Genomic DNA, 12,294 nt, shown 5'->3' with positions numbered 1-12,294 from the left:
AGAACAGCCTACTTGATGAGTTTGTTCACCAGCACATCCTTAAAAAGTAATTGATTCTTGAATCATACTCCTAGTCTGATGAGATTTATACATCTGGAGATAACAGAGATGTGTATGTGTGTGTGTGTGTGTGTGTGTGTGTGTGTGTGTGTGCATGCATGGGAGACAGACAGACATGTGTGTGTGTGTGTGTGTGTGTGTGTGTGTGTGTGCATGCATGGGAGACAGACAGACAGACAGACAGACAGAAGAAAGAGAAAGAGGGTGATATTTATAAACACTGGAATACGACCAAAAACAGACATACACTAGAAAAGTACTCAGGGAGCACAGACCTCCACCAAGCAGCTCATTTCCACTCATACTCTTGTACACGCATGCTGAAAATTTAAATACCTATTTCCCAATGGTACAGAAGCCTGTCTGTTGCATCTACCTGTGTACCTCATTAGCAGCTAACTGCAACGCTGCGTCTCGAGCACGCACTCAGTGCACATAATATGCACACCTCAAATACGTGCGACGTGAACTCCCTCATCTGTTGGCCCTATTCGTCAATGATAATCCTTCAAAAATATTCATAAAGTATCCTGGATCCAGACGGTTATCAATTTATCTATTCCTTGTGTCATTATCAACTTTTCTTGTAAGTTTCATCCACATCTGCTCACAACTTTTTGAAATGATAAAGAGACAAATAAACAAACAAACGCCAACTAGAACATAACATCCTTGGTGGAGGATATGAATAGATTATTATTTGAGTGTCCATCCTAAAATCGTTTATGGTACTTTATGGAATAATCTGAACTGAACTTCACTATGACCAAAATCCTCCCAGCTGCCATTAAAACTCTAAATCTCTGGACAGGATGGAAATGATTTATCTTTATATTTCATTTCAAAAAAGGAAATTATACACTAGTAAAAATCTGTGAGCAGGTTAATGTGAGACTGGTGATACAATGACGTCACATTATTTAGTTTGCATGTATGACTGCCAACAATATCACTGTTTTGTGAGAATATTTGAAACTTTGATATCAATTATTATACGCATATCTTATTTTCATATCTTATTTCAGTGACACCTCTACTCTTCTGTTTATTTGAGTGTACTGGATTCATTAGAGTGAATTCTTACTCCGGACCTTCACTTCTCCTGGGTTTGAATTCATCATCTTCAAATGGTACGGGAGATCATCTCGATACCACGAATGAGAAAGTTTACTGAAGTAAACTGAACCTTTGTTTGTCTGGGCACACTGAAGTTTTTTTTTCTTTCCTTCTTTTGAGAACAAGACAAAGTTTCTCCCACTGCAAAGGGGCTGAGTTCAATGGGTGGGTGTGGGTGAGAGGGGGCTTTGTCATCTATGTGTATAGCAGCATCCTTGACTTTCCACTGGCACCACTGTGTTGAAAGGTTTGAGCACTTGACTTTTAAAAAAGGGCCCGTAAAAGGTCACGAGTTGAAATCTAAACAGATCAAATAGTGATCGGTCTGAAGGCTTACCATTAGGAATGCTTCACTGCTTCTCTTCCGTAAGTGCCTTTACATCCCGTCCTCCCCCCCCCCCCCGATAAATGTTGTTTTTACTGTGCATTTTGATTTATATCTTTTCTCCGTGCAGACTGTTACTTCTATATACAAGTACCTCTGCAATGAGAGAAGGTAAAAGGGAAATGTCATATGTACAAAAGACAACAGAAATCCTGTTTACCAAATACATCTAAGGGGAGATAAAAAAAGGAGTGCAACTTTAAACTTTAAAGGGGGAATCTATGAATGACGATAAACCCCTTATCAGGCAAAGCTTTATCCCCTGGCAAATACCGTCGTCTACATGCATGCAGTGAGATAAGATACACAGAGCAGCCAACCAAGGGTGCGTTTATGCTTCCATTTTGGGGGCCAAAATCAGGCTTTTGAAACGTGATTAGTGCAAAACGCCGTTGCGTTCATGCCCATTTCCATAGAAACGCTGATTCAAAACGCCGATCCAAAACGCACAAAAAGGTGCGTTTACGATCAGCGTTTCTGACTGATCACGTTTGACGGGGAAGCATAAACGCAACAGCGTTTCTATACGCGTTTAGAGTGACGTCATCTAAATGCCTTTCTGGTTCACGTGAAAAAGCGCGCGCCCGGCCAGCCAGCTACCCTGGCCTGTGCAATTTTCCCATGTACTGTGCATACGCATGTCTTTCCCAGCTGCTCTCCCAGGCCAGGCCATTAATCGCAGTGCGCGCCCCAATTTGACCTGCCTCTGCTGAGGTCAGCGAAGCAATTGCAAACGCTCTTTCCAAGGCTCGAAGGAAGTGAGCATAAACAGTGCTCCCGTGAATGGTGTTTTGAATCAGCGTTTTAAATCAGCATTTCAAAACGCTGATTCTGCCTTCGCAAATTGAGCATATACACACCCCAAGAGAGCGAAGAAGTTCCTGGACCGGAAAAAATAACTATGCCCCCCCCCCCCCCCTTCGGAAAAAAAAAATAGCTTTAGGGCTCTGTAACTTTTGCTCAGTATCACGGGCAAGTACAGCTATTAAAAACAAGAGACCCGCGGGTCTAGCGCTCACCTGAGTATCGCAAGTTCACCTTTCACGCAGTCACAAATCTAAATTATTTACAGCTCCACCAAAATTTGACCAGGCATTCTCAAGTAGAAGATGAAAATGTACAATAAAGGCCTAATTTTTTTAAGATTCTTTAATTTGGGGGGATTGGGGCCCCCTGGGGCCCTCTGGGTGGGGCATGGTGCCCATTTTGATAAATTGAGATCCTGACCCCCTAGGGATGCTACGTGCCAAGTTTGACAAAAATCCATCATGAGGTTTTCAGGAAGAAGATGAAAATGTACAATTCAGGCCCCCATTTGGACCCTTCCAACCACCCCCCCCCCCACCCAAGAGGGGCACCCCTGGATCTCCTATGAACAAACTTGAAACTACAGTCATTAATGTACTCACTCATAGTATTATCTCAGCTCTATAACTTCTGATTCTAGAGAAGATTTATAAAGATTCCTTCATTTGGGGGGTTTGGGACCCCTGGGGGCCCCCTGGGTGGGGCATGGTGCCCATTTTAACAAATTGAGATCCTAACCCCCTAGGGATGCTACCTGCCAAGTTTGGTGAAAATGGGTCATGGGGTTCTCAAGACGACGATAAAAATGTACAATTTAGGCCCCATTAGGACCCCTCCTCACCCCCTCCCCTGGGTCCCAAGGGGGGCACCCCTGATTCTGCCATGAACAAACTTGAAACTACAGTCATCAATGTACTAACTCATAGTATTAACTAAGCACTATCACTTCTGGTTCTAGAGAAGAAGATTTTTGCAGAATCCTTAATTTTGGGGGGCTTGGGCCCCCTGAGGGCCCCCTGGGTGGGGCATGGTGCCCATTTTAACAAATTGAGTTCCTAACCCCCTAGGGATGCTACCTGCCAAGTTTGGTGAAAATGGGTCATGGGGTTCTCAAGAAGAAGATGAAAATGTACAATTTAGGCCCCATTAGAACCCTTCCCCACCCCCCTCCCCTGGGTCCCAAGGGGGGCACCCCTGATTCTGCCATGAACAAACTTGAAACTACAGTCATCAATGTACTAACTCATAGTATTAACTTAGCTCTATCACTTCTGGTTCTAGAGAAGAAGATTTTTACAGATTCCTTAATTTTGGGGGGTTTGGGCCCCCCTGGGGGCCCCCTGGGCGGGGCATGGTGCCCATTTTAACAAATTGAGTTCCTAACCCCCTAGGGATGCTACCTGCCAAGTTTGATGAAAATCGGTCTTGGGGTTTTCAAGAAGAAGATGAAAATGTAAAAAGTTTACGCACGACGCACGACGGACGACGCACGACGGACGACGGACGACGGACGACGGACGACGGACGACGCACGACGCACGACGCACGACGGACGCCGGACGAAGGGCGATCGCAATAGCTCACTTGAGCCTTTGGCTCAGGTGAGCTAAAAAAAAAAAAAGAATATTGAACCATAAATATGAATGACACACCACAATAAATACCTGACCTGCCATCTAACGCTGTACAGCCACTGACCAGAGTGACCACTGACCACATCCTTCATGCTATTGCATCACAAATCAGCAAGTTCTACAAATGACCTTTCCAAGTCACAGCTTCAGCATGGAAGTCTTTATCTGAGCACAGAAAAATGGCCACTTTAAAAGTAGCATGACTAAATGGAAAGACTTCACTGTAACTCCCACTTCTTTTTTTTCCCTCAACACCTCAATACAAATTCACTTGGACCTAAGATGCATACTGAAAGAAATTGTGAAAAGCACCCAGTGTACAAGGGTATGAAAAGAACCTGTTATGCATGCACATTGGTCTGAGCATATGGCCTTGATAAATTGATTCAGTAGTAGATTGATTCAGTAGTAAATTAGACTGTGGGAACAGTTTGAGTTTTGATTTTCAACCAGCATCATGTTGGGTCATTATCGAAATTTGAAGTTACACTTTTCTTGCAGCCCACATTGCCTGGTGTAGACAATAAAACAAAACAAAGAAAACAAGGAAAAAAAAAGAAGCAAAAAAAAAAAAGAAAAGAAAGAAAGAAAAGATAAACCAAGATGCGACACTTCTCAAGGATACAAGTATATACACTCACACATGAACAATGACACACATTTTCACATACATTTCAAAATACACTTTAATATGACTGTACAACATACATACTAATACACACCTACACACAAAAAAAGCAATATTATGCACACATACAGGCACATGCTCATTTACACTAACAAAATCACACCCAGGAGGACAACCGCTAAAAGCCTACATAATTACATGTCCTTGGATACAAGAGGAATTACTGTATAAAATCATCCCATCCATTCTGCAATGCAGAAAAATCTAGTGATTTACGACTTGCTTAGACAATTTTCTGAACATATAAGTTTGCAATCAAGAACCACATTGATGGAATGATTGATAATGAATTGTACCATCCCCATCTGAGATGTAAAATTCTGCAATTTCCCACCTTGGAGACAATAAAGTTTGCATTTGTGTAACATGAGGCAACATTTTGGTGCATTGTTCCTTTGGCAAATATTAGCTGTCTTGTGAAGTTCACAAGATAGAAAACCACAGAACGATATATGACGCATACTGTAACCCACCACAAAACAACTGCCTTGCCTTCTGAGAGGGACTCTGTTGGAAGTCACACTACAGTAATCCAATGAATCAAGATGATGTATAGAGCGAGAGACAAGAAAGAGCAAAACTCTACTGCACTGTCCTGAGGTTCCTCAGATATACAACAAAATAGTCCGCGAGCAGCAACCGTCCCTCCTCCATTCAAACTCATGCAAATACATACCATACACATAACCACATAGCAACTTGTACTCCATTGTCACCAGAACATAAAGTATCCTGTTGAAACCCCTTCACTCCCATCCCACACTGACCACACCTGTGCACAAAGCCAATGGCAGTTTGAGATTAAGGTGCAGAGGGGGTTTAAACCCTATCAAGTCCCTGAAACCATTTACTAGTTTATGGCTGAATCTTTGTATAGGTATTATAATTTGGACAATTCATCATAATTACTTCATAAATAGCTGAATTGATGTTTCTCCTTCATTGTAGCATGATTTTGGGTCATATAACATTGCATTGTTTGTTTTTTCTTTTTTGTTTCTACTGTCCATTGAAGAATTGTTGAAAGTCTCAAAATTGCTAAAATTGATAACTGATCCTTAAATTGGCAACGCTTGTAAAAAAAGATTACAATTCCCGTTCCTTTCCCAGATCAGTAAATCTTAGCGAACTTTTCTTTCTGATTGTGTGCAGATTGAATAACTTTAACTAGTTCCATCTAGCCTTTCTCCAAAGTAAGATGCGCAGAGAAATTCAGTGTTGCCAATTTAATGATGGCAAGATGCTTAATTTCTACAGCAAAATTTCCCGAAACTTGATGAGTTACTGAGTTACACAGAAAACTTGCCTGGTCTTGGATGCTGACTGGGATATGGAATCCTTCTCAGCATCTACGCCTTCTTCCTTCTTCCCAGATGCATTCTGGCTTCCAACCTTTGACCTTGTATGACGGACAGACAACCAATTCTTTTGTTAAACAGCAACATCTTGATGAGACTAAAAATTATGGTACTGTAAATTCAGAGTACCATTTACTGAAAATATATGGTCACAAAGTATTACACAATATTAAGTGAGGAATTTATGTCATAGGTAATGCATGTCAAAACTTCCACGTACATGTATGATGCCTATTTCACATTCAGTCAACTCTGTGTATTAAAGTCGATGGTGCATATGCCAAATAATTAGCTAGCAAAGTGTAATGCATTTTCCCAAGTCCCATCAAGATTTACTTTTCTTGGAGTTGAGTGTATACATACATACAAACATAAATATGAAAATAAGCATGATATAATGATAAGTTAATGCTAAAGTTTTATGATGAATTACAACATACTCTGCGTGAAATCTGCGGGTATTCTGTTTGGATTTAGACTGAAAAGAAAAAGTCTAGATGATTTGATAGCACTGACTATAAAAACACAAGAGTAGCAAGAGTGAGAGGGAAATGGTCCAAAATCTCTCTTTTTTTCCCACCTCTTTTTATCTGTCTGAGCCTCATTCTTGTTAGAGGAAGGTGAAGGGTCACTTGAGGTCATCTGTTCTCCATCTCCCATGAGTTCAGAAACTGAAGCTGTCCTCTTTTCCACATCTGTGCCTTCTTCACTCTGCATTGGGATGAATGAATGAAAACAAGAGGAAAAAAAAACAACAATTGAGGACTAACGTGACTTTTCCTCGTTCTTGACACACATTGGAACTGTTATAGAAAATTTGTTTCACTTACCAGTACGTGGCAGTACCTTGGTTTCTAATGGGTACGAACCACATCCTTCAACTCGAGATGTTGATTTAATATTCGGCAAGGCAATAATGGTACTATAAAATAGATATGCGTTCATAGCATGGCATATATTAAATAATCTTTGTTGTTGTTGTTTTAAAGTACAAGGTGAAACAACATGTCTCAATTTCCTAGAAAATTCATTATAGATATTAACTTTACTATTCTATCAATGAATGAAACACATATAGCCTGATATTTTGATACCAGTCATCAGAGAGATATTTATAAAACATCTCTACAGAGGGCTTCCCTTCAAGACATCAGCAAGAATGGAGTCAAAACTCTGCAAAATAAGATATTTTTCATGCAAGCAAATAAAAAAAAAAATGTAATGACTTAGAACTATCTCCAACACTGTGGACTGGGTATCCATCTCCACTCCATTTCACCAAGCCCTACTCTCTGGTTATAAATCATGTGATCAAAAATGGTATGACAAGACCATGTGGTTCTTGGGATAGACTTTCATTGACATTGATACTCAACCAACATGGCATATGGAAGGCAAGAGAACATGGTGTGCATAATAAATAGATGTACAGTTTGCTTCATGAATTTATTTCATATGGAAATGTAGTTATGAGTCCTCCATAGGAAAATGAAACTGCATATAATTATACATGACTGTGTGCAACACTTAGTTTGTGGGATGACTATTTTAAAGTGAACTTTGAAACCCCATTCCCTTCCTATTTCTGTTCTTTGATTTTGCATGGGACATGTTGGGAGTCTCGGACTGCAGAATCAGGTAGATGCAACAGCTATGTGATGCTTTCTCCATCTTCTGCTGCATGTATAAACCCTAGACCCGCTAAATCTACTGTGCCTCTGAAATAGCTCCATAAAGAAAACTAAACAATACACACACACACACACACACACACACACACACACACACACACACACACACACACACACACACTCACACACAAACAGACAAGGGGAGGAGGGGATGATGCAATAACCCTCGTCTGATGAATAAATGCCACGACCCACAGACTCCTGCCTAGGAGAGTCCTCCCACCCCCACTCAGGAGTTGATCTCACAACCCTGGATGCACACAGTGTAGATCTCCATCACTGCTTATCGTATCCTGTACGTGGTGGAGCTTCTACTGCCTGACTCATTTACTCCATCTAATGTTTGTTCATTGCCCACAGATTTCTGTCAATGATGTTTACCCTGGCTCGCTGGGCGTGTAATATCTTCTCCCAAAACATCGGTTATGATGCACTGCACCATTTCTAGCATGCAACTGATGGAGGTGGGGGGGGGGGGGGGGGGGGTGAGGGGGTGGGGGAGAGGCTAATTAATTTAATTTTGTACCACGGCTAGATACAGTATGATACCAACATAAAGACACGACATCTTAATAGGTAATATCTAATAGCTAGGCCTCATTCGGATTTTCTCCAAAGTTTCCACTGACGTATGCATGTGCGCTTGCTTCCTGTTATATAAGTAACAAAACGCACACATGTACGAGAAGAACCAAGTACAGAGGAGAAAAAATGGTTTTGTTCAGTTTCTGGCATTTCCTTTCATATCCAGCTGAGTGTGAACTTAATAGGAAATTACATGAGCTTTGCCATGAACAAAGGGTTTTGTACCAGATCCATGAATCTGCTAGAGAACATGAGCGGTATGGGTAAGCCATGAGACTTTGACGATACATGCCTACTTGACAAAAGGCCATGTAATAAAAAACGCACAGAGTTTTGTAGGTGGAATAACACTTTATGAGCGAGATAGTTCTTTTGATATGATTGAACAGTGGTCTTACAATGATTTTTGATTGAAACTTGACAACCCCTTAAAAAATGAATGGTTGAAAAATATAGATAGCTTTATTTAAGCCATAGTCCCAATTTTCAACTGATGATGGTGGTTCCCCTAAAAAGAACACCCCTGGCGTTACAATAAACTAGGAGGAGATTAAAGGGGGTGCCAGAAACTAATATCATACATGTACAGGAGGGTTGTTGAATGCAGTCATCAGCATGTGAAGAGGTCAGTAGAAATGACCAATACAACTGCTTCATGTCCAGTCAGATTATTCAAGTTGTGTATTTTCTTCCTTATCAACAACACTGTACCAAGCTATAATCTCTGCTTTCCTGCATCATCAGTCTGGCTTGTGGCTTGTACAGCACAGCACGTGTATGTACATGTACGTGTCTTCTTTCCAATCCTTTTGTAATTCAAGCGAGTACACACACAGCTAGCGATTTCTATGAGGATGCCTCACAAGTCAATAGTGTTGATAACTCCCCTAAGTAGAAGGGATAGTTGTGATCAAGCATTTCTACAGACCTCCTCCAAGTATGACGTTCCCATTTTCTTGAGGGACTTTGGTTCTTGTGATGAGTTTCTGCCACAAGGAACGCAATTCACAGCTCTTTTGCTGCAATGATGGGACTACATGCTCTGATTATCAGTGACTAGAATGGCGTGCGATTGGTACTGTTGAGTACGACAGATTCAAGGGTCTGTTTACGCAGACTAGCTGTGGATGAAAACAAGATGCTACAAGGGTCCACTGTCCCTTCTACCTTCTTCACGTCGACACTAGAAACCTGTTGAATGTTGGGTATCAAACCCTGAAGCTGCCCCACCCCTTTCACAGATGAAGACATCTGTTTTACCTGTGTAGTTCTGACCTTTTCTGTGCCTGAAAGAAGGGAAGACTCGCTCAGTTCAGCAAAATGTTCCACAGGATTTTCTTGATAGTGAAAGGGAAGTACCCAAGGTTAATGGACAGTTTCCCCTCAAAGACAGTAACTTATCCTCAGTTGGTGGTTCCATAGGATGCCATCAAACAGAGCACAATCAACTTCAAATAATGTCTGATATTCATGCTCTTATTTCTCTCATATTTCCGAATCTGTATCTTGAGTCACTTTCTGACATCAGGAAGCACCTCCCCTTTCAACATTTAAGTCTTCACGAGGAAGATAAAAATTGCATTAATTTCCCCTCAATATCAGAAGAAGTTCAGTTTGATCATTAATCAATCAATTAATGATCTTTCCTTTATCTGACTGGAGATCCTCCTCCTAATAATCTCTTTTTCTTTCCATCAACACTCGATATTCTTACACATTTCAGAATGGGAATTAAACGTGAGAAAAATAATGCCTCCGGCACTACTTCCTGGCGGAGGCATAAAAATGACCACAGCATCACCAAAATATTGCTGCATTTACAGTCATTTTCTTTGAAAGCTTGTACCACCTGCAATGTCAATTTATCACACTCTGCAGACACTGTTGCACTTCATGTAAACATTCAAAGCATTAAAGGGATTGTATAGTTTTGGTGGAGACCTAATTTCATGTTTCTAACATTTTTTTTGGTGAGATAATGAGAATCCTCTTATGAAATATGAAAGAGCATGTAATTCCTCGAGGAATTCAACGTTTATTCGATGAAAATTGGTTTTGAAATAGCTGAGATATCCAAAACAGAGCGATTCTAATAAAGTGTGGGACCCACATTTTATTACGATCGCTTTGTTTTACTTTGTTTTTGGATTTTTCAGTCATTCTAAACCCGATTTTCATCAAATAAACTTTGAATTCCTCTTAAAATGGTATGCTCTGTACTATTTCATAAGTGTTTTCTTGGTATCTCGCAAAAAATAAAAATCCCAATTCTCATCTCCACCAATACTGTACCATCCCTTTAATATGAATAAAACGGAGTGATGTTCTATTGGGGAAACCATCCTTTACAGCTGAAATTAACATAATATGGAATTAAATTAAAAACTTTGTTTTTGGATTTTTCAGTCATTCTAAACCCGATTTTCATCAAATAAACTTTGAATTCCTCTTAAAATGGTATGCTCTGTACTATTTCATAAGTGTTTTCTTGGTATCTCGCAAAAAATAAAAATCCCAATTCTCATCTCCACCAATACTGTACCATCCCTTTAATATGAATAAAACGGAGTGATGTTCTATTGGGGAAACCATCCTTTACAGCTGAAATTAACATAATATGGAATTAAATCCCCTCCTCATGCCCTGCAAAAAGTAAAGTGCTTCCACCTCTAAGTGAGCATTCTTCCGCCTAGAAAAAATATCATCGGCCCTTTCTCATCAGGAAATACTTCGTGATTAAACAGTGCTTGCGTCTTCTTTACATGATGAAAAAAAAAATGGCTCAGAAATATCATTCTTCTGGAATAAAAGTCTGTATACTGACTTTCCTTATTTCACACTTTTAACATCACAATGTCACAAAAATGACTCATTATTCTGGTAAGTCGCATCAGCAAAACAAGTTTCTTGGTAGATCTTTGATCCGATACTGTATATTGCAAGCAAATTCGAATTGGTGTTTTAGCTTTAAAATTCTGAGCACCACAAGCAATCTAGTAGAATGTAGAAATGATCACAGTAGTGCTGGCTCCAGGAGGGTTACACAGGTAGAGTTAAAGGTATCAAGAACCAACAAAGATATCCTCCTTTTCACAAATATTTATTCTTCCAGGGTTCTCATTGTCAATATATCTGTCTGTGCTCTATTGTGATATGTTTCATGGAAATAAGATTGTGGTTGACATGTACATGTATGTATGGAGTACAGAGTCAATATCCTTTGGTTTACATGTCTACCTGCTTACATAACATAAACTTTATGTTTAACACACGCTTCACACACAAACTGGTGAGCACAGGGGATCCATGACACCTACTGTATTGCAGGTTAGACAGGGTCGACCACAATAGTGTCTGTGTGAAAGATGTCAACCTATTTATAGAGGCTCAGCATGATTCCTAGCAGAAACATGTGGCTCTAGTTTTATTTCACTCAGGTGAAGAGAGCTTGGCAATAGCAAGAAACAGATGCAACAAGTAACTCACAGAACTAGGCCCATTCTCATTGGAGAATACTGTGATATCAAAGAAATTGTGATGTTTTAACATGACATTTGCTCCTGCGACGATTGCTTCGGTCTTATTTTCTCCAAGGACTCAGGGTTTGGGTTAGGATTGTGACAGGATTTTAGGTTTAGTTCGACATTCACGGATTAGGGTTAAGGTAAATGCTTGTGGGTAGAATTTATGATTGGCTTCGCGTGCAGAAATTTCATGGGAGCTATTGTCGCAGTCCTGAGCAAATGTCATGGAACCATTTTAACATTCGCTTCCATGCTGCAGTGTAACGAAATATTGTGATGTTGAAATGGAATTTGAGAAAAATTGTTATTTTTTTGCAACCTTAACGCCCATATGCAGTTGTCTCAGCAGTCTGTCGTACATATGGTATTCATAACAAGAGCCTGGTCAGGTTGAAGAGCTCTATGCATTTTGTGTGTGGTCATGCAGAGTGCATGAAGAAACCACT

At 40.2% G+C, this 12,294-nt stretch overlaps 1 protein-coding gene across 1 annotated transcript in view; it reads right to left on the bottom strand.

Moving 5' to 3' along the window:
* LOC139719841 (uncharacterized) overlaps positions 1–12,294 on the bottom strand; it is a 49,746-nt gene that overhangs the window by 29,789 nt on the left and 7,663 nt on the right. Inside the window, exons 2-3 of the mRNA XM_071631225.1 lie at positions 6,629–6,759; positions 5,997–6,089 (exon numbers count right to left, since the gene is read on the bottom strand). Coding sequence (XP_071487326.1) covers positions 5,997–6,089; positions 6,629–6,759 — 224 coding nt within the window. The remainder of the gene's footprint in view (positions 1–5,996; positions 6,090–6,628; positions 6,760–12,294) is intronic.

Source organism: Diadema antillarum, unplaced genomic scaffold, assembly GCF_040938485.1.
Source record: "Diadema antillarum isolate AM-2024a unplaced genomic scaffold, OU_Dant_1.0 scf00000115, whole genome shotgun sequence".
Lineage (NCBI taxonomy): Eukaryota > Metazoa > Echinodermata > Echinoidea > Diadematoida > Diadematidae > Diadema > Diadema antillarum.
The sequence above is the reverse complement of the archived record's forward strand: the minus strand, read 5'-3'. Positions and strand labels throughout refer to the sequence as shown.